A 23,124-nucleotide genomic window follows, 5' to 3' on the forward strand; every position below is an offset into this window, starting at 1 on the left:
ACTTACTTTTTTAAAATTAATCTTTCATCGTAGATATATTATCTACTGTTATACAGAGAAACAACATTGCTTACATTTCTGACTGAAAATTTAGCAGTATGTGTCTCTACCACATTTTAGGTAGAATTAGTTAGAACAAAACAAATGCAAGGCACACAAAAGTATAGCAATGCACAAATCAAGTAAATGTGCAAATAAAAATATAAAACAAAAATCACAAAAAACTGCAAAATATTGCACACATTTCATACGTTTCCCCTTAGGGATTTTATTTACACAGAAAACCTCTACGATTGAAATATTTGTGTTTTAATTATTACATTCCTCATATCACAGTATAATAATATGCAATTTCCCGCTACGTTATTGTTTATTATTTACATACATGCAACACCAGAACACAGTAGAAAAAAAAAACTTTCCTGTGTTAAAACCATATAAAGTCATGTGTACTCAAAAAGAACTGTTAAATGTTAAAAATGTACCAAATACTGATACTGTACATAAATGCCCCAGGAAATATGATATTAATTAATGAATACAATAGTACGGAAATCATTTGTGTTTTACTACAAAAAGAGTACTATATGTAAGACAATAAAACTGAGGAGGTATGTTGCAGAACACCTTCATGTATAAAATTATTATATGCAAATAAAGTTAAATAATACAAGTTGACAAAAACAAATAAATAGTAAATACACTATAGTAGCTATGCATACAAAACCATATTGACATTTTGTAAGGGGAAACAAAATCAATGTGAAATTAAATTATAGATCACTTCTGTCTAATTCCATCTCAAGATCCAAAGGGCATTTACTTATACCAGACCATTCTGACTGTTTCCAGGAGGGTATATCAGTTTTGGAATGACCCCTGTGCCATCAAACTACAATGTAATTCCATCCTTGCTAAAAGTCATCCTAAGAGGACCATCGGCCTTATAAGATTCCAGTACTCTATGAAACTTACTGAGTCATTGCACCAAATTTGGCCCGATGTAGGCCATTGTATATGCATGCACCTTATGGTAGAACCAGCTCTCCCAGTACTAAGAGGACTGTGGTTCTCTGCACCAGAGCTAAAGGTGAACACATCTCTTCTCATCATATCACTGCTGACTTCCTTTCCTTTTCTGTTCCAGTTCCTGCAGACGTTCCTCTCTGGACTGAGCATGCTGAGATCCCACTTTATGTGCCGTCTCGGTGGCGGTAATGTCTATCTGAGCGTACTTGGTGGAGCCCCCTCCTGGAAAATATGTATTAAAAAAAACAATGTTAGTTTACAAAAGCCGCAATTTTATGTAGATTTGCGACAGTAGCAGCGTTCCTAAGAGATCATCACAGATGTCCTTTCATTTTTACTCAACAGGAGCTGTTAGGGAAAACGAACAGTAAGGTGAGCACAAAGAGAATAGATTCAGCTGCATTATAAATGAAGTGCTGTATGAGGCTTGGCAATGGGAGTACTGAGTAGCATATTCATTTCTCGTGAGCCTGACAAATGACAATCTGCCATCACTTTCTCCATTGTCTTGTAATTTCTCACCTTCATTATTAACATGATTGGTCAATAGGAGACACACATGATCTTCCCAACTTTAGCGCTGTGTTACATCATGGCACTATACTAATAAACAACGGGCACAAGGAGGGTGTGGGAACTTGACGAAAACTGCAATTGTGATCAATATTATGCGTTTCAATTGTTATGAGTATAACATTTGATACCATTTCAATACATCAATGTGTACAGAACCTATACCAATACTAGAGTGAAACCTAAACTACAAAATATAATGTTAAACAGTATGATCCTATCACAACTACCGGAGTTCAACAGAACTTATGAGGCCTTCAAACTTAAAATACTAATCTCTTTATGAGCCTCTGATAACATTTAAACAAATATCCCTGTGAACCTTTCAGGGTATTATAAAAAAAAATGTAATTATTTTCCATGGGATGTAATGGAGTGCGGGATGCCAGCTGATCTCAGACTTTTTTATAAAGGGGCAATCACTTACAAGGCAAAGCCATGCCTTGTAAGTTATCGCACCTCTGGCGATCTAGGACTCCATTACTTCTTGCCCTTAAGATGAAATGGAGAATGTGGCATGGGGTAGAGGGGCTTTCTATACACATGAGACTTCCTGCCTTTAATTTAGGGATGGCTTAACATTAACCTCAATGGTATAAAGCCATCTGCAAGGGAAATGGTTTCAACCACAGATGGTAATCACTGCTGTTCTATTCACGGGGCAAGCAGCCAATTGCAGCCTGGAGCGGAGCTTCATGGGCGTCAGGGCAGAGCTATGCCCCGTGTCCCGGCACTTGTATAAAAATAAAAAATGTGATGGTTCTGTACCATCGATGGCTGGAAACCATTTGGTTCTCTTCCATCGATGGTAAAAGTATTTAACATCAGGCATACGCCATTGAAGATTTTGAATCATCAATGGTTGTTAGCCATCCCTACTTTAATCAAGTCTACAGAAGGATTTAGACAGTAAGGCACCGGTACAGGCATAGGTGTACACCTAACTTGCATTATACAGGTACTGTAAAAGACAACTGCTGATTCCTTGCTAAAGGTCATCATGCTGTGTAACTCTCTGCACCCAGGACCACCATCAAGGGGGGCCTGCAGATACTGGAGTCCCGGGCCCATACAAGAAGGGTGCACTGGCCCAGACAATAAGGGGGCCCAGCCCTGGTCCTACAACTAATAGCGTGAAATAGACTAGCCTCCGGTCTTACCGGACCCCAGAGGTACAGTATTAGCTTTGTTCTGCAATCTGGCCCCATGCTGTGCAGCAAGCAACTACATAAAAACGACATGTCCCAACAAACCGTGCTGTCTGGGACCAGACAATTCTAAACAATGCCTGATGCAGCTCTCCAGAGACCAGACTATCTGCTTCCTCTGAATGGGAAAATAGTCTTGCAGGGAGGTGGCGCATTGCCTCTGAGGAGAGGAGGAGTAGTACCCAGCAAGATGCATGTATGAGGACGATCGGGGTGAAAGGAACCCAATGGAACCAGGGACACTCTCTCAGACTCCCCACTAAGGTGAATAGGGGATCTACTGTGTTCTAGTCGGGGCTGTGTTAGAGCGCTCTCTCTCCCTCTATTTTCTTTCTTTCTTTCTTTCTTTCTTTCTTTCTTTCTTTCTTTCTTTCTTTCTTTCTCTTCCTCTCTACTATCTTTCCATATTCTATGGGGCATTGCCAAGAGAAAGATGAGAGACATGAGACCGAACAATGCAGAAGTGCTGAAGGCCGCTATTGAAGCATCCTGGTCTTCCATAACACCTCAGCAGTGCCACAGGCTGATAGAAACCATGCCACGCCGCATTGAGGCAGTAATTCATGCAAAAGGGGCCCAAACCAAGTACTGAGTACATATGCATGATTATACTTTTCAGAGGGCCGACATTACTGCATTTAAAATTCTTTTTTTCTTGATTTCATGTAATATTCAAATTTTCTGAGCTTTTGGATTTGGGGTTTTCTTAAGCTGTAAGCTACAATCATCAAAATTATAACAAATAAAGACTTGAAATATCTCACTTTGCATGTAATAAGTTTATATAATATATTAACTTCACCTTTTAAGTTGAATTACTAAAATAAGTTTCTGAGTTTTACCTGTATACAAGGCTCCTATACAAAAACTCTGTATCAATGACAAGCCCATGAATATACTGTACTGTATATTCTAGACTTAAAATCTGTTTAAGAACCAGAAGTCTAGAAAGAAGGTTCATTGGGGGTAATTCCAAGTTGATCGCAGCAGGAATTCTGTTAGCAATTGGGCAAAACCATGTGCACTGCAGGGGGGGGCAGATATAACATGTGCAGAGAGAGATAGATTTGGGTCTGGTGAGATCAATCTGCAATCTAATTTGCAGTGTAAAAATAAAGCAGCCAGTATTTACCCTGCACAGAAACAAAATAACCCACCCATATCTAACTCTCTCTGCAAATGTTATATCTGCCTCCCCCCTGCAGTGCACATGGTTTTGCCCAACTGCTAAAAAATTTCCTGCTGCGATCAACTTGGAATTACCCCCATTATGCACAAAGTAGGGATAATACTTAAACCAGCATCGTAGCATTTTTACAAATTCACTGTATTAAACTCACACAAGTCTATTTGTGCCTCCAACTTCTAATGTCAGGAAGAACACATCAGTTCTAATGGGCTCACACTATTAAACATATTCATTAGACTAGGAAGGAAATGTGCTCAGCGGTAACTAGGGAAAATGGGCGGCTTGACTGGTAAAAAGACTCTCAATCTTTATTAATTCCCAGGTCTTAATTATAATGATTACTAGGAAAATAAACACTTTTTTTCTACCTTATGCAGAGCATTATCACTCATTATTTTCTGATAGCATGTAATCACTCTCAGTTAGATAAATCTCACTTTTCACAAATGTGGATGGCTAGGAAATTGAAATTCAATGTAATTACCCCAAGTAAATTGAAGGTGAGCAGCAATATGTCCTGCCTGAATAATTACAATGAGCTTCCTCTTCCATGTGCAGAATTGAATAGACTGTGACCTAGAAAGTTTGTTATACTGAAATGTGCTACAAATATACATAAGCTAACAGATATAGGGACATTTGCTCTGTCTTTCAAGTATACTGACAGGCTACCTAGAAATATCTTTTTTTACTGCTAAAAGGTGATTTGTAAATCTATATCAACACATATCATAGTCAATCAGGAAGGGGGTGGGGGTTTACAGTTGTCCGGAAACCCACTTTTGCCACAGCCTGGCCAGCAGCCACTGCATGCAGTATAAAGAGCAGAATTGAGCCACTGCATATGCCCAGTGGCAGCTGATTTTCCTACCAAGTCTGCTGTGTCTGTCTGCTCTTTGTTTGGGGCAGGCTATACCTGGAAACATGCATCCAACTTGGGCTGGCGAAAATCACTCTACAATTAATCATTTGGAAATCTCTCTCCAGAAATCCTGCATTTGCCCTTGCACATGCCTGCTGGGAAAATTCAGTTTTTTTCTATTGAAACCCCAATATAATTATCAGTCTTCTGTGGGAGACTCTCATTACATCTTCAGTCATAGCCCTACAATTCTTTCTAACTACAACTGCATTCTCCTCAGCTAGCCATCAATATTCCCTCAAAGCTATCTTGAGATGAAAGAGTTAAAAAGTTAATCTAAAACAATAACTCTACCCCAAATCCACTGATCAGTGCACCCGTGTATTATGATGGATTAGTCCATAGTTTTCCACTGGCCAGTGATTGATTAGGGTATCTGGAGAGCTGACATGTCAAAATAATAAGTTACCTTAAAGCTAAATTCATTGCAAGAGTTACTTGCAATGAATTTTACATGGGCGATGTATACTACCCTTGTTACCATTGCCTTAGTACTCCATCAGGGTCGGACTGGCCCACAGGGGTACCAGGGAAACCACCGGTAGGCCCCACTGCCTGAGGGCCCACTCCTTCCTTCCTCTAGGGATCAGGTTCCGTTCCAGACTGTGCACTTGTATTATACATGGTAGATATGTTGCATTATACTGCACTAAACTATTGTGTATTTCAAGACTCTGTGGAGGCTGGCCACGCCCCCTTTGTAGGCTGGTCACACCCCTAAGTATGGGCCCCTATAACTGCATTCCCCCGGTGGGCCCTTCATGTCCCAGTCCGACACTGTACTCCATTATGGCATGTCTGATAGTATGTATAGTATGTATAGTAGTTCCTGAAAGAGAATATCTGCAGGAACAGCGATCCTTGTAAGAGTCCTCCTATTTAAGTATGATATTCTGAAATATATACAAGTATTTATGTCTCAAGATGAATTAGAACAGGGCAATGTTCTGTAGACTTTAATAGCTGTTAGTAAATGAACACTTCACAAATGACCAGATTTACGTCTGTACCCTCAGTAATTGTAAGAAATATATAAATCCAAACTACTTGAGCGACATGTCTACAACTACCCGACCCACTTTCTCTCCACACTGCAACTCCCTCTATACTCCCCCGAGGATGCCTTCACTAAAAAGAGCAATCATCTACTCATGGACAAGTCGGAGGGTCAATTATCCCTATTGAGTCTCTTTCACCTTTCTGCTGTGTACAGTCAACCACCCTCTTCTAGTCAATTGCCTTCACTGCCTTATCCCTCGCGGCACTGTTCTCTCCTGGTTCCGCTCCTAACTTTCTGAGTGCGCCTTCAGAGTATACTACTGACTCATGCTCCCCTCTACTTCCTGCATGTGTTCTGTTCCATCAATGCTCTGTCCTCTGCCGTTCTCTCTATACAACAGCACTGTGATACAATGGTTAACCTTACTGTCTCGCAGCACTGAGGTCCTGAGTTCAATTACAGCCAGAGCGATTTTACACCGCTATGCTTGCAATCAGTGGCGGGATGCATCACATGCAAAACGCCATGCTTGCTGCATCCGGCCCCATGTAGTAGGGTAAATAGATAGTAAAGTGCTGTGCAATATAAAGTGCTGCTTGATGGCCTTCAATCCGAGATGATTGTAGCTGTGCTAAATTTAGCACAGCTACGATCATTCACACTGACAGCAAAGGGCTAGTCCGCACCACATGTCAGTGACCCCCCCCCACCCCCCCGCAGAAGTGCAAAGGCACAGCAGCGATGTCTTTGCACTTCCAGAGTAGCTCCCGACCAGCGCAGCGGCTGCGTATGACATCACGCAGCCGCTGCGGGCCACTCCCCACACGGTCTGGCCATGTCTGCGTTGGCTGGACCACGCCCATGAAATGTCAGCCAAACACCGCCATTTCGCCCCCTCCTGCCCAGCGACCGCCTCTGCCTATCAATCAGGCAGAGACGATCTCAGCCCCGCCACGGCCTTCGGCTGCCTGGCATGCACCGGCACATGCGCAGTGGGTACCTGTTCGCTTGGCTGCGATAAAAAGCAGCGAGCGAACGGGTCAGAATGACCCCCAATATCTGTAAAGTGCTGCCTAATATAAATAATGGCTAATAAACTATCACAACAGTCCCTATCCTTTGTCTCATATGTAAACCTGCATAGTTACATTGTATGTGTTAATTCTGGATTGGTCCGGAACCAATGTGGCAACTGAGAATATCAATGTGATTTCCCCCGTAAATTTCTAAATTGTAACCTTCCTTTCTCACCACCATCAGTCTCAACATGGTGTTACAGACAGGAATGTGTAGAGCTGGACAAACACAAAGTGACATTAGCACCAATGTTGACCAATGGTGCCGATTTGTTGCCCCAAAGTGGTTGTCACGGTTGAATGATCCAGTCTAAGTCATTCAGGAAAGTCTCAGGAATGGGCAAAAAATATATTCATCATATTGTAGTCACATGTTTGGTCATTTGCTGACTTTGAATGTCCAATTTGCCCCCAATGTGGCCTTTTCTCCAAACCCTTTTCAAGCTTTAACTTTTTTCTTGTATTAAAATTTCCTCTTGTCTTATTGAAATGGTCTTAGTAGGGGGTCATTAAAATGTCAAATCTTCTCTGACTACATTCTGCAGGACAAAAGATGAAAAACTGAAGACACTGTTGCAAGTTGAATACAATTGAGTAATAACATGATTTTCTTCCCAATATTAGATCTCATATCACTAACTGAAGGTGTGTACACACGGTGAGATTTTTGCTTGCGATTTTGACTATATAGTCAAAATCGCAAGGAAAGTTAGTGCAGATCGCATGGTGAAAGTCACCTTGCGATCCCAATGTGATACCAATGCGCGGTCCCACAAGGTCGGCATCGCAAGCCTAGATAGACTGTGCAGGCAAGTCAATTTTGACTATCAAGTATAAAAGATAGTCAAAATTGACAGTTAGCCAAAATCACACATAGGGCCTAATTCAGTAAGGATAGCAACCTTGATGAAGCAGAAATTGCGATTACCTCGCAATCTCTGCTTAATCGTAGAAATTAGTGATGGTTCCTGCTGGCGCAGCTTAGCTGCGCCCGCATGAGCCCCGTCGCCATGTTCACGATCACGGTGGCTGCCCCCTACAAGCCCGCGTTTGGCCGCCTCCGTCCCTAGTTCACGGCGCATCGCCCCTGCAGCGCTCCGTCTCCTTCCTGGAAACGAAGCATTGCTCGCTCCCCACCTTGCGACCGCCTCTCCCTGATTGACAGAAAGTGCCGGTGCATGCGCAGGATAGGCACTGCACATGCACCCACGGGGCGATTGTAAAAATTCTGGTGGGATCGCAAATTGCGATCCAACCTGAATTAGCCCCATACCCAGTATCACAACCACAGTCATCTAGACTTCCAATACTGACCACAGTCCCTATCGCATACTGAGAATCAGGCTTAGCCCAAATGTCACCGTGTGTACACACCTTAACAGTATATGTTTGAATTGGTATCCGGTCTTTAGGTCAACACTTAGGTCGACACTCATTAGGTCGACCACTATTGGTCGACATGCATTAGGTAGAAATGGACATTAAGTCGACATGGTCACTAGGTCGACACGTCAAAGGTCGACACATGAAAGGGGGATATGTTACTATAGAGTAATGGGGGATGTGTTGGTACAGAGATGATGGGTTTAATAAAGCTATTTGGCATGTTTTAAGCATATTACATTTTATTGTGATCTCTTGAAATGTGTACTACTGTATATCCAAATGCATCCCAATAACCCAAAAAGTTGTGCACCCCTTATAAACAGTATAGGGAAATATTTCTTATCTAATTTTATCTCTAAGCCTGTGAATAGATTTTGTGGGCTATTGAACAGTGTTGCGCTAGAATAGTTAAAATGAGTTATTTTTACAGCACAAGTATTTTAGATATTAAATAACGCAGTGGAACATGAATATTTATGTCTGTAAATCTTATTTTAATGAGCTTAGTCATTGTGACTGTAAATGACTTTAAGAGTAGCTCATAATCGCCACTGACTTTATGGCTGCCTTCTAAGGTCAAGCTCAATATAACAAACCATTTGTGTTAACATATACTTCTCCATCTAGTTTGCCAGTATTAATGGCTTCAGGACCAAAAACCACAGCAGGAATCTGACTAAAAGTCTATTTCATTGTATTAGCTAAAAAGATTTGAGCTACAACTGAAGTATCAGTCGTTTCACACCCCTGTTCCTTTTGTACTTTCCAAATCTCTATTGGAATTTTTGATTTTCTATCTTTTCTCCACCTAATTTGTAGGTGGAGAAATCAAAATTTGGTTTTCTTTAGACAGTTTCATCCAATGCTTTGGCTGCATCTAAGACATGATGTGATACCACTTTACTGCTTGAAAGGACATCAGCTATCATTGGGGGTAATTCAGAGTTGATCGCAGCAGCAAATTTGTTAGCAGTTGGGAAAAACCATGGCCCTCATTCCGAGTTGTTCGCTCGTTGCCGAGTATCGCTATATTGCGATTAGTCGCTTACTGCGCATGCGCAAGGGTCGCAGAGCGCATGTGCTTAGTTATTTTACTCAAAAGTTAGGTATTTTACTCACGGCATAACGAGGATTTTTCATCGTTCTGATGATCGTAGTGTGATTGACAGGAAGTGGGCGGAAACTGGCCGTTTTATGGGAGTGTGCGAAAAAACGCTGGCGTTTCTGGGAAAAACGCGGGAGTGTCTGAAGAAACGGGGGAGTGTCTGGGCGAACGCTGGGTGTGTTTGTGACGTCAAACCAGGAACGAAACTGACTGAACTGATCGCAATGGCTGAGTAAGTCTGGAGCTACTCAGAAACTGCTAAGAAATTTCTATTCGCAAATCTGCTAATCTTTCGTTCGCAATTCTGCTAAGCTAAGATACACTCCCAGAGGGCGGCGGCTTAGCGTGTGCAATGCTGCTAAAAGCAGCTAGCGAGCGAACAACTCGGAATGAGGGCCCATGTGCACTGCAGGAAGGGCAGATATAACATGTGCAGCGAGAGTTAGATTTGGGTGGGTTATTTTGTTTCTGTGCAGGGTAAATACTGGCTGATTTATTTTTACACTGCAATTTAGATTTCAGTTTGAACACACCCCACCCAAATCTAACTCTCTCTGCCCATGTTATATCTGCCCCCCCTGCAGTGCACATGGGCCCTCATTCCGAGTTGATCGGTCGCAAGGCGAATTTAGCAGAGTTACACACGCTAAGCCGCCGCCTACTGGGAGTGAATCTTAGCTTCTTAAAATTGCGACCGATGTATTCGCAATATTGCGATTACTAACTACTTAGCAGTTTCAGAGTAGCTCCAGACTTACTCTGCCTGTGCGATCAGTTCAGTGCTTGTCGTTCCTGGTTGACGTCACAAACACACCCAGCGTTCGCCCAGGCACTCCCACCGTTTCTCCGGCCACTCCTGCGTTTTTTCCGGAAACGGTAGCGTTTTCAGCCACACGCCCCTGAAACGCTGTGTTTCCGCCCAGTAACACCCATTTCCTGTCAATCACATTACGTTCGCCGGAGCGATGAAAAAGCCGTGAGTAAAATTACTTTCAACATAGCAAAGTTACTTGGCGCAGTCGCAGTGCGAACATTGCGCATGCGTACTAAGCGAATTTTCATTGCGATGCGATGAAAAATACCGAGCGAACAACTCGGAATGAGGGCCATGGTTTTGCCCAACTGCTAACAAATTTCCTGCTGCGATCAACTCTGAATTAGGCCCAAAGTTTACACTTACACAAGATGTCCACCTTGAAAGGCAAATATTATTATATTATTCCAGTTCTGTTCTATTTACTATCTGCCATTGCAGATGTAAGAGGTTTTATTATTTCACATAGTTGTCAATCAGGCAGTATGGATATCCCTGCATTCTCCATTCACCACTTGCTGCATCTCTGTGATTGACAGCCCCAGCACTATAATCTTCATGAGCAATAGGACTGTCAATCACAAAACAGGGGGAGGAGTTCACAAGATGCCTAGCTAAAGTAGACAAATTAGCCTGGAAACTTTAAATTATTGAGCAATGTTAATCCATGCTATACTGTTTATCAATTCTGTTATTATATTTCTGAGTGGCCTTGACACAAAGTAAAGCAGGTCGATATCTATTGCACAAACAGGTTAAATCCAACACAATGGACCATGGCTCAGTACTCGCTTGGAGCCTTGAAGTTTCGGACCCCTGGTAATGAAGGAGGTTAGCAATAAGTCAAAGTCATGATGACGAGCGAATGATCTGCTTGGATGATGGATGTTACCTCTTATTCCTGTACTAGGATCTTGAAGTTCTAATGCCATGTAATGGAGCTGTTTCTTTGATGTAGGGCTGATAGGAATATTTACATAAGTTGCTGTCTCACTGCGAGGTCGGTCAGAAAACTGTGAGTCGTCTGGATAATCTGCTGCCCCTGCTGACCAGATGAAGCAGACATATTCTGATTAATTCATGCTTGTGGCAAAGCTTTGTAGCTCAGATCTGTGAATGTTAGAGATGACAAACACTGTCTGCAGCACAGGCTGCTGCTGAGATCTCTACCATGTATGCAGTGAGCAATATATATTAGTGTTGTATGTTTTGCTGCAAGGAAAAACACTGTACACCAGTGTTGTACGTTTCTCTGCAATTAAAAATATACTGTACCAGCGTTTCTGAGCATATTACCATCTCTACTCTATTTTATGTTGCTTTTTTAAAAAGTGTGATGTTTCTATTTCTGGAATGGGTTTCAACAGTGAAGGATAAACTTTAAGGAGTCTATTACTAAGGGGTCTATTCATGAAGCAGTGAAAAGTGTGGACAAGTGAGCCAGTGGAGAAGTGGCCCATCGCAACCAATCAGCATTCAATTAACATTTATAATTTGCATACTATAAAATTGTACGGAGCAGTTGATTGGTTGCCATGGGCAACTTCTCCACTGGCTCACTTCTGCTCACTTTTCACTGCTTCATGAATAGACCCCTAAGCCTTGGATGGAAATAAACTAAAGTACCAGCCAATCAGCTCCTGTCATTTTCAAAACCATCCTGTGACACAGCAGTTAGGAGCTGATTGGCTGGTACTTTTTCTCGGTCTACTTTATCTCCATCCAAGGCTTAGTAAATAGACCCCCTAAATCTGGATGTGGTTAGCCATTAGTAAATTTCGGCAAGTGCCTATGGTCCATGTGTTTTGGAGTAAGAGGCTTTGTGGTCATTGCATTATCCGTCTATTGTCACTGTCTTCTATGCTATATGCTACAGACAGTAATATAACTGGGCTTTATCAATACAGAGCCAGATGAACAGCTAATATTGTACAATTTTAGTCATTTTCCTGAACAATTTATAAACTGTAAAATAATTTATTAAAACAACAGACCACGGAAAAGCAGCTTGCTAGTAATGCAAAACAACATATTCAATAAGATGGAGGGTTCTCTGGCCATTTGCTAAGAGCTGTTCCAGTGTATGGGTGGGCAAGTAGCACTTTTATAGCTGACTAACAAAATGACCCACTATCCATTTAATGCTGCATACTGATTGGTACATAGGGATTTCAGATGTATCCAAGTTTGCATATTAGTTTACAGTAAGCTCAGCTTCTTGGATTCCTAGATCCATGGTTGCATGAAGAAAAACAAAATGGAGGCAAGAGAGAGTTGAAATGGAGGAGAAGTGCATGACAGGGAAGGACTTCAACATATCGCTGTAATGTGTAAAACAAGCAATTACAACAGGAATAATCTATGAGAAATATGCATCAGTATAAAAATTGCAGCAAATTACAATCTCAACCTAGCTAGGTAAAATGACTACAAATATTTACCAGTACACTTGTGAATGAAACTCTTTTTTTTGGCAATGAAAAAGTTTTTATAATTAGTTTATTTTTATTTTATTTTGGAAATAGTTTAAATTTCAACATATTGAATTATGCTCCACAAGCAAAGAGCATTTTACACTGAATCAGGATCCCCAAATGGCCAAATTACAGTATGATGAATTCCGAACTATTCTGGGAATGGAAAAAATCTCATTAATGGATATTTCCCACCAAAAACCCCCCAAAACAAATACCAATAAATAAATACAGTATTGTGGTCATCTTTAGAGGCACTACTGGGTACAGTGGGAAAGATGTATTAACCTGGAGAAGTGATAAAGAAGTGATAAGCACAGCCAATCATTATGGATTTGAATAAAATGACAGTTAGGAGCTGACTAGCTGGTATGTTATCACCTTGCACTTATCACTGCTTTATCACTTCTTTATCCCTTCTCCAGGCTTAATACAGCTGTCCCACTGTGTGGTAATGGCTAATGAGTTAGGGATGTATTTTTCCACTTTCATACAATACAGCCTGGGCTACCAAGACGGTTATGAGGCACCAGTGTGGCTGTTTCCCATGTGCATGGCCACAGGGCCAGAATAAGGACAACGTGGACCTGGGTCTGAAAATTATCAAGGGCCTACTATGAGAAGGGGAGGAGCTGTGACTAGTGCTGTGTGGGTGTGGCCACTGCTGTGTGGGTTTGGCCAGTGCCATGTGGGTACACTTTATACCAGTGACGTGCGGTGGGGTGAGGCAGGTGAGGCAGAGCCTTTCCTGTCATACTTACATGTAAACCAGAGTTTTGACTGAATAAAGTATCTGAAAAATACTAATAATTTGTTTGAAATATCTTCTTTGAATTATTCTAATCATTTTTATAGCCCAAACTCTGGAGTAAAAAGTCTATGGTCTATCTTTTCCACACATCTCTGATCAAAACTCACCAAATTTCCAGGAGTTTATACTGCTACACCTGTGCGTAATGCCCACATGTACACCTTGGCTCATATATTGCATGGAATTCTGGCTCTGGGGTTAGCCAGTGCCTCCTGAGCCATTTAGCTCACCGCACATCCCTGCTTTATACACTATTAGTCACAATGTCTCCCTATATAGCTAAAAATAGAAAAATTACAGCACTTTGTGAGGAAAATAGAAATGTAATTTTAATATTGATGGCTGACTATGTGGGCACTGCAGCTGGGTGGCTGGTCATTATCATGCTGTCTTGATGAATGGCCTATTTTTATATGGATGCCAGGAGCTGTAGTCCCATCCGACCACATTGATAATCTGGCCCTGCATGGCCTCTGCAGAACCCAGTGCTGTACACACATGCCTAGGGGAGCATGACCTGCAAAGGGTGTAGTACGGTATGCCGGCGCTCGGGCTCCCGGCGACCAGCATACCGGCACCGGGAGCCCGACCGCCGGCATACCGACAGCGTGGCGAGCGCAAAGGAGCCCCTTGCGGGCTCGCTGGGCTCGCCACCCTGCGGGCACGGTTGGCGCGCTATGCGCGCCTCACTATTTTATTCTCCCTCCAGGGGAGTCGTGGACCCCCACGAGGGAGAATAGTTGTTGGTATGCCGGGTGTCGGGATTCCGGCGCCGGGATCCCGACATTCGGCATACAGAAGACCAGCCCCTGTAAAGACAGATGCTACACATGCAGCCTACAGTGGTTTTATCCATCCGCAAATCAGCTTTGATGAGGGCAGAATGCCATCTGCACCCACATAATCATTACCGCGAGGCCACCATAGGAGATTTGGGTCTTTTCTACATGCGTTCCGCTCTGTTGCAGCATATTCTAAGACACCACATAAACACAAAACAGCATACCTCACAACAAAAATAAAAAATAAGCTAAAACATTTGTTTTAAATCAATACATACTGTATGCAGGTTAAAAGAGAATAAAATTACAAATATATTTCTCTCCCTTTTGATAATTATCATCATAACGCCTCATTGCCACCTGGTTGCACACATATATACTGTACCCTCAGGCTTAGATGCTGCTGGGCATACAGCTACAAGGTCACCTATTGCGTTACACAAATTCTCCAACATGTAAAATAGCTACACATGACAGGCTTTCCATAAACAGACAGAAAAATACTTGTGTATGGAACAACAAAATGTTAAATTGAGGAATAAATGATATTGTGACCAGTGCTTTATACGCTCTAGAGCATTATGGAGCATTTGAATGAATAAAACAATAACTACTGTATAGTGCTCTACTGAATACTTCCACTAAAACACAACAACAATAGTGCTATAGAGCAAACTTGACAAGATTTTTGACCTTGCATACAGGAAATCATGGAGGGGCAGAACAAGAGCATAAGTACAGGGGATGTGGCAACACAAAAGAAATGATGATTCAGTATGATTTGCAGCGAATCAAATCATCAACTCCTATCCCCACCCACTTCACTAGTGAAGTGGGCTGGATGCGGGATTGGCGGCCCACTCTTCCAGAAGAACTCTCCATGTAATGTAGTAAGCTCCCGTATATTCCAATAGATTAGTCAAGTATGCTATAGAGTACTATAATCAGTGGCGCACACAGGGGGGGTTTCTAAGTTCCTAAAAACCCCACCTGACTGACCAAAATTGTCTCTGCCCGCCCCCCGTACACCATAATACTGTATCTGGCAAAATTTAGTGATACAAATGCATAAAAAGGTTGTTTAAAATGAAGGAAATGGCCTACAAAAGTACATTAGGGAATGAGAGGGCAAAGCAAAATGAGTAAAATCAGAGGGGTATTAAATGGAGGTTTCACTATAATTGAACACTGCATTAAAAGTTAAATAGTTTAAAAAATATATATACATTCAGTGTTATATTCAAAGTCTCTTCTTCTTTTCAAACCAGCGTCTTTCCATTTTTAGAAGCCCGTTGCATGTAATGAGCTCCCTCAGTGGCAGCCTCTGTTCTTATTATTCTGACATTCGGGGGAAAGATAAAATGTAAATCACCATGCCCAACAACATATGCAAATAAAAAAATGCAGCTTCACTTTTAAAAACAAACAAATGAAAGAATGTATTATGGATAAGGATCATCAAAATGTACAACAACAACAAAAAACGCCTGAAACAATATTTTTTTCTACTGATAAGTTAAGTCGTGTAATGATAGTTTCCTAAAATACGATTTACTTTTCCCCGAGATGATCAGCGTTTGAGGCTCTGTAGTTTAATGGCCTACAGCAGAACACAATTGTGCTTAAGTTCCCTTTGCTCATTGATCAGTTGCACTAGTGCTGACAGAGGAAGACACCAAGGAAATCTTTATTTTATTTCTGACCCTGCATGAACTCCTGTGTGGAATAACCATTTATTTATCATGTGAAAGTGACACTGTCCTAATTTACAAACCATTATTTTTCATGTTGTGATAAACAAAGTCCATATTTATGTGGCCGCGGGAAGATTGACGCAATGTTTACCCCAGAGTTATGGGTCTCTTTACCTCTAATAACTAGAGGTCATTTACACTGGATATAATCTGTCTGGCTTTCTTCTTATCTAATATCTTCCATTTGGAATATCAATGTAGCAGTAATTAGTACAACATCCACCAGATCTAGGAAATAGAGCAGAGGGTCTATAGCTGGGGGTGGGATGGCTACATAGCCTGCCAGTGACGGTAACGTGCGTGTGCTCCTCCATCCGCTATAAAGCCTATGCCTTTGTTCTTCTCAGTATGTCTAGGGGCCGGATAATGCACAGAGAAACCTCGATGGTCCTTCAGGAGCATAAAGTGAATGGAGAAGCTTTGGGACTTTGCTATTGTTGGTTAGACCTCTGGATAAATGCAAATGACAATCTTACATCTCACCAGATAATCAGAATTTACTTACCGATAATTCTATTTCTCATAGTCCGTAGTGGATGCTGGGGACTCCGTAAGGACCATGGGGAATAGCGGCTCCGCAGGAGACTGGGCACATCTAAAGAAAGCTTTAGGACTATCTGGTGTGCACTGGCTCCTCCCCCTATGACCCTCCTCCAAGCCTCAGTTAGGATACTGTGCCCGGACGAGCGTACACAATAAGGAAGGATTTTGAATCCCGGGTAAGACTCATACCAGCCACACCAATCACACCGTATAACCTGTGATCTGAACCCAGTTAACAGCATGATAACAGAGGAGCCTCTGGAAAGATGGCTCACAACAATAATAACCCGATTTTTGTAACAATAACTATGTACAACTATTGCAGACAATCCGCACTTGGGATGGGCGCCCAGCATCCACTACGGACTATGAGAAATAGAATTATCGGTAAGTAAATTCTTATTTTCTCTAATGTCCTAAGTGGATGCTGGGGACTCCGTAAGGACCATGGGGATTATACCAAAGCTCCCAAACGGGCGGGAGAGTGCGGATGACTCTGCAGCACCGAATGAGAGAACTCCAGGTCCTCCTCAGCCAGGGTATCAAATTTGTAGAATTTAGCAAACGTGTTTGCCCCTGACCAAGTAGCTGCTCGGCAAAGTTGTAAAGCCGAGACCCCTCGGGCAGCCGCCCAAGATGAGCCCACCTTCCTTGTGGAATGGGCTTTTACAGATTTTGGCTGTGGCAGGCCTGCCACAGAATGTGCAAGCTGAATTGTACTACAAATCCAACGAGCAATAGTCTGCTTAGAAGCAGGAGCACCCAGCTTGTTGGGTGCATACAGGATAAACAGCGAGTCAGATTTTCTGACTCCAGCCGTCCTGGAAACATATATTTTCAGGGCCCTGACTACGTCCAGCAACTTGGAGTCCTCCAAGTCCCTAGTAGCCGCAGGTACCACAATAGGCTGGTTCAAGTGAAACGCTGAAACCACCTTAGGGAGAAATTGAGGACGAGTCCTCAATTCTGCCCTGTCCGTATGAAAAATTAGGTAAGGGCTTTTATAGGATAAAGCCGCCAATTCTGAGACACGCCTGGCTGAAGCCAGTTCTTTCTGGAAGAAAATCGACAGGGCCGAAATTTGAACCTTAATGGACCCTAATTTTAGGCCCATAGACAGTCCTGTTTGCAGGAAATGCAGGAAACGACCCAGTTGAAATTCCTCTCTAGGGGCCTTCCTGGCCTCGCACCACGCAACATATTTACGCCAAATGCGGTGATAATGCTGTACGGTTACATCCTTCCTGGCTTTGATCAGGGTAGGGATGACTTCATCCGGAATGCCTTTTTCCTTCAGGATCCGGCGTTCAACCGCCATGCCGTCAAACGCAGCCGCGGTAAGTCTTGGAACAGACAGGGTCCCTGCTGGAGCAGGTCCTTTCTTAGAGGTAGAGGCCACGGGTCCTCTGTGAGCATCTCTTGAAGTTCCGGGTACCAAGTCCTTCTTGGCCAATCCGGAGCCACGAGTATAGTCCTTACTCCTCTCCTTCTTATGATTCTCAGTACCTTGGGTATGAGAGGCAGAGGAGGGAACACATACACTGACTGGTACACCCACGGTGTTACCAGAGCGTCCACAGCTATTGCCTGAGGGTCCCTTGACCTGGCGCAATACCTGTCTAGTTTTTTGTTGAGGCGGGACGCCATCATGTCCACCTTTGGTTTTTCCCAACGGTTCACAATCATGTGGAAGACTTCTGGGTGAAGTCCCCACTCTCCCGGGTGGAGGTCGTGTCTGCTGAGGAAGTCTGCTTCCCAGTTGTCCACTCCCGGAATGAACACTGCTGACAGTGCTATCACATGATTTTCCGCCCAGCGAAGAATCCTTGCAACTTCTGCCATTGCCCTCCTGCTTCTTGTGCCGCCCTGTCTGTTTACGTGGGCGACTGCCGTGATGTTGTCTGACTGGATCAGCACTGGCTGACCTTGAAGCAGAGGTCTTGCTAGGCTTAGAGCATTGTAGATGGCCCTTAGCTCCAGGATATTTATGTGAAGTGATGTCTCCAGGCTTGACCACAAGCCCTGGAAATTTCTTCCCTGTGTGACTGCTCCCCAGCCTCTCAGGCTGGCATCCGTGGTCACCAGGACCCAGTCCTGAATGCCGAATCTGCGGCCCTCTAGAAGATGAGCACTCTGCAACCACCACAGGAGAGACACCCTTGTCCTTGGTGACAAGATTATCCGCTGATGCATCTGAAGATGCGACCCGGACCATTTGTCTAGCAGATCCCACTGGAAGGTTCTTGCGTGGAATCTGCCGAATGGGATTGCTTCGTAAGAAGCCACCATCTTTCCCAGGACCCTTGTGCATTGATGCACTGAGACTTGGCCTGGTTTTAGGAGATTTCTGACTAGTTCGGATAACTCCCTGGCTTTCTCCTCCGGGAGAAACACCTTTTTCTGGACTGTGTCCAGGATCATCCCTAGGAATAGAAGTCGTGTCGTCGGGATCAGCTGCGATTTTGGAATATTGAGAATCCAACCGTGCTGGCGCAGCACTATCTGAGATAGTGCTACTCCGACTTCCAACTGTTCCCTGGATCTTGCCCTTATCAGGAGATCGTCCAAGTAAGGGATAACTAAAACTCCCTTCCTTCGAAGGAGTATCATCATTTCGGCCATTACCTTGGTAAAGACCCGGGGTGCCGTGGACAATCCAAACGGCAGCGTCTGAAACTGATAGTGACAGTTCTGTACCACAAACCTGAGGTACCCTTGGTGAGAAGGGTAAATTGGGACATGTAGGTAAGCATCTTTGATGTCCAGAGACACCATATAGTCCCCTTCTTCCAGGTTTGCAATCACTGCTCTGAGTGACTCCATCTTGAATTTGAACCTTTGTATGTAAGTGTTCAAGGATTTTAGGTTTAAAATTGGTCTCACCGAGCCGTCCGGCTTCGCTACCACAAATAGTGTGGAATAGTACCCCTTTTCCTGTTGTAGGAGGGGTACCTTGATTATCACCTGCTGGGAATATAGCTTGTGAATGGCTTCCAATACTGCCTCCCTGTCTGAGGGAGACGTCGGTAAAGCAGACTTTAGAAAACGGCGAGGGGGAGACGTCTCGAATTCCAATTTGTACCCCTGAGATACCACCTGAAGGATCCAGGGGTCCACTTGCGAGTGGGCCCACTGCGCACTGAACTTCTTGAGACGGGCCCCCACCGTGCCTGAGTCCGCTTGTAAAGCCCCAGCGTCATGCTGAGGACTTTGCGGAGGCGGGAGAGGGCTTTTGTTCCTGGGAACTGGCTGTTTGTTGCAGCCTTTTTCCTCTCCCTCTGCCACGGGGCAGAAATGAGGCGCCTTTTGCCCGCTTGCCCTTATGGGGCCGAAAGGACTGCGCCTGATAATACGGCGTCTTCTTAGGTTGAGAAGCTACCTGGGGTAAAAATGTGGATTTTCCAGCAGTTGCCGTGGCTACCAGGTCTGATAGACCTACCCCAAATAACTCCTCCCCCTTATAAGGCAATACTTCCATGTGCCTTTTAGAATCCGCATCACCTGACCACTGCCGCGTCCATAAACCTCTTCTTGCAGAAATGGACAGCGCGCTAACTCTTGATGCCAGTCGGCAAATATCCCTCTGTGCATCACGCATATATAGAAATGCATCCCTCAAATGCTCTATAGTCAGTAATATACTGTCCCTATCTAGGGTATCAATATTTTCAGTCAGGGAATCCGACCACGCCAGGCCCGCACTGCACATCCAGGCTGAGGCGATTGCTGGTCGCAGTATAACACCCGTGTGAGTGTATATACATTTTAGGATATTCTCCAGCTTTCTATCGGCAGGTTCCTTTAGGGCGGCCGTATCAGGAGAGGGTAGTGCTACCTGTTTAGACAAGCGTGTGAGCGCTTTATCCACCCTAGGGGGTGTTTCCCAACGTGCCCTATCCTCTGGCGGGAAAGGGTACGATGCCAATAACCTTTTAGGAATTATCAGTTTTTTATCGGGGGAAACCCACGCCTCATCACACACTTCATTTAATTCCTCAGATACAGGAAAAACTACAGGCAGTTTTTTCTCACCAAACATAATACCCTTTTTAGTGGTACTTGTATTATCAGAGATATGCAATACATTTTTCATTGCTTCAATCATGTAACGTGTGGCCCTAGTGGAAGTCACGTTTGTCTCCTCATCATCGACACTGGAGTCAATATCCGTGTCTGTGTCTGCCATTTGAGGTAACGGGCGTTTTAAAGCCCCTGATGGCGTTTGAGACCCCTGGACAGGCACAAGCTGAGTAGCCGGCTGTCTCATGTCGTCAACTGTCTGTCGTAAAGAGCTGACACTGTCACGCAATTCCTTCCATAAGCTCATCCACTCAGGTGTCGACTCCCTAGGGGGTGACAACTCTATAATAGGCAATTGCTCCACCTCCATCTCATTTTCCTCCTCAAACATGTCGACACAATCGTACCGACACACCGCACACACACAGGGAATGCTCTGATAGAGGACAGGACCCCACTAGCCCTTTGGGGAGACAGAGGGAGAGTATGCCAGCACACACCAGAGCGCTATATATAGACAGGAATACCACTATAAAATGTGCTTTTCCCTTTATAGCTGCTGTTAGTATTAAAACTGCGCCAAATTAGTGCCCCCCTCTCTTTTTTACCCTTTTCTGTAGTGCAGGACTGCAGGGGAGAGTCAGGGAGACGTCCTTCCAGCGGAGCTGTGATGGAAAATGGCGCCCGTGTGCTGAGGAGATAGGCTCCGCCCCCTTCTCGGCGGCCTTTTCTCCCGCTTTTTGGTGAGTTCTGGCAGGGGTTAAAATACATCCATATAGCCCTGGGGGTTATATGTGGTGTATTTATGCCAGCCAAGGTGTTTACATTGCTGCTCAGGGCGCCCCCCCCTAGCGCCCTGCACCCTCAGTGACCGAAGTGTGAAGTGTGCCTGAGTAACAATGGCGCACAGCTGCAGTGCTGTGCGCTACCTTGTTGAAGACTGATGTCTTCTGCCGCAGATTTTTCCGGACCTCTTCTTGCTTCTGGCTCTGTAAGGGGGCCGGCGGCGCGGCTCTGGGACCGAGCTCCGAGGCTGGGCCTGTGTTCGGTCCCTCTGGAGCTAATGGTGTCCAGTAGCCTAAGAAGCCCAAGCTACCACCACTTAAGTAGGTTCGCTTCTTCTCCCCTTAGTCCCTCGATGCAGTGAGCCTGTTGCCAGCAGGTCTCACTGAAAATAAAAAACCTAAAACTAAACTTTCACTAAGAAGCTCAGGAGAGCCCCTAGTGTGCACCCTTCTCGGCCGGGCACAAAAATCTAACTGAGGCTTGGAGGAGGGTCATAGGGGGAGGAGCCAGTGCACACCAGGTAGTCCTAAAGCTTTACTTTTGTGCCCAGTCTCCTGCGGAGCCGCTATTCCCCATGGTCCTTACGGAGTTCCCAGCATCCACTAGGACGTCAGAGAAAAGGGACAATTAATTTAATAAAGTATATTGTAAACAAGTCACAAAATGTTCACAATATATTTTCAGTTTGAAAGTCCTCGAGTGCTGTATATCCTTTATATACCGTATAATACTGTATATGGGGTCTGTTGGGGATATTTCATTGGGGTTGACTACGGGATGCCGCCAGTCAGAATACCGACAGCGGCATCCCGACCACCATAATACTGACATTTTGAATGAAATTAATTAACCTTACCCGTTACCCTAACTCTCCCTCCCCGCAGCCTGACCCTCCCCGGCATACTAACATTCAGGATGCCAGCTGTCGGGATTCCGATGTTGCCATTCTCACAGGTGTCGAGATTTTGGCACCGGCATTCTGAACTCCATCATCCCATCCGCTCCGGCACCCCCTGTGGCCACATACACACCAACACTGATTTGGCCACGCTCCCTCAGTAACTGAGTCTGTGGCCACTCTCATCGACCTTGAATATTCCGGGTAAATGCATTCCAGAATACAACTGCAGGATACGTGAGGCTGATGAAGTGTGGGGAGGACGGTATGGCAAAGCTAGATAGGATGAAGAAGGAGCTGCTACATGCTGGTAGTGGACATAGCATGGGTTGTACAATATTCTGATTGCATGATATGTCCTACCAATGTGCAATCACCGCAACTCCAACAAAAATACAACACGGCTTGCTGCTTGTATGTTACAACATTGCTACCTCTTAACTGTACAATGCATTCATACAGCCCTGCTCAGAGCCCGCCCCAGGCATAGGCAACCCAGGCAAATGCCTAGGGCGTTTGGAATGCCAAGGGGCACAAGCAGATTCTGCTGTTAAAATGATATGCTGAATGCCTACAGTATATTCTGTGTGTGACTGCGGCTGTATCTGTATATGAAATGCTACATTACAGTGTATTCCTGGAAATCACAATAATGTAGCATTTCGTATGCAGATACAGCCACAGTCACACACAAAATATAGGCATGCTAATTATAATTTTTATCAGCAGAAACTGCTTGTGCGTCGTAGTTACA

The 23,124-nt window shown here is 44.0% G+C and overlaps 1 protein-coding gene across 3 annotated transcripts in view; it reads right to left on the bottom strand.

Moving 5' to 3' along the window:
* Positions 1-243: 243 nt before the first annotated feature.
* The window catches only part of DOK7 (docking protein 7), a 253,577-nt gene continuing 230,696 nt past the window's right edge, over positions 244-23,124 (bottom strand). For 2 of the 3 annotated variants that reach the window (XM_063924228.1, XM_063924246.1), the window contains 2 exons: positions 11,195-11,347; positions 244-1,251 (listed from right to left, as the gene is read on the bottom strand). In XM_063924228.1, coding sequence (XP_063780298.1) covers positions 1,115-1,251; positions 11,195-11,347 — 290 coding nt within the window. In that variant the 3' untranslated portion in view covers positions 244-1,114. The remainder of the gene's footprint in view (positions 1,252-11,194; positions 11,348-23,124) is intronic. The other variant, XM_063924237.1, reaches the window with a different exon arrangement.

The sequence above is a fragment of the Pseudophryne corroboree genome, chromosome 1 (assembly GCF_028390025.1).
Source record: "Pseudophryne corroboree isolate aPseCor3 chromosome 1, aPseCor3.hap2, whole genome shotgun sequence".
Lineage (NCBI taxonomy): Eukaryota > Metazoa > Chordata > Amphibia > Anura > Myobatrachidae > Pseudophryne > Pseudophryne corroboree.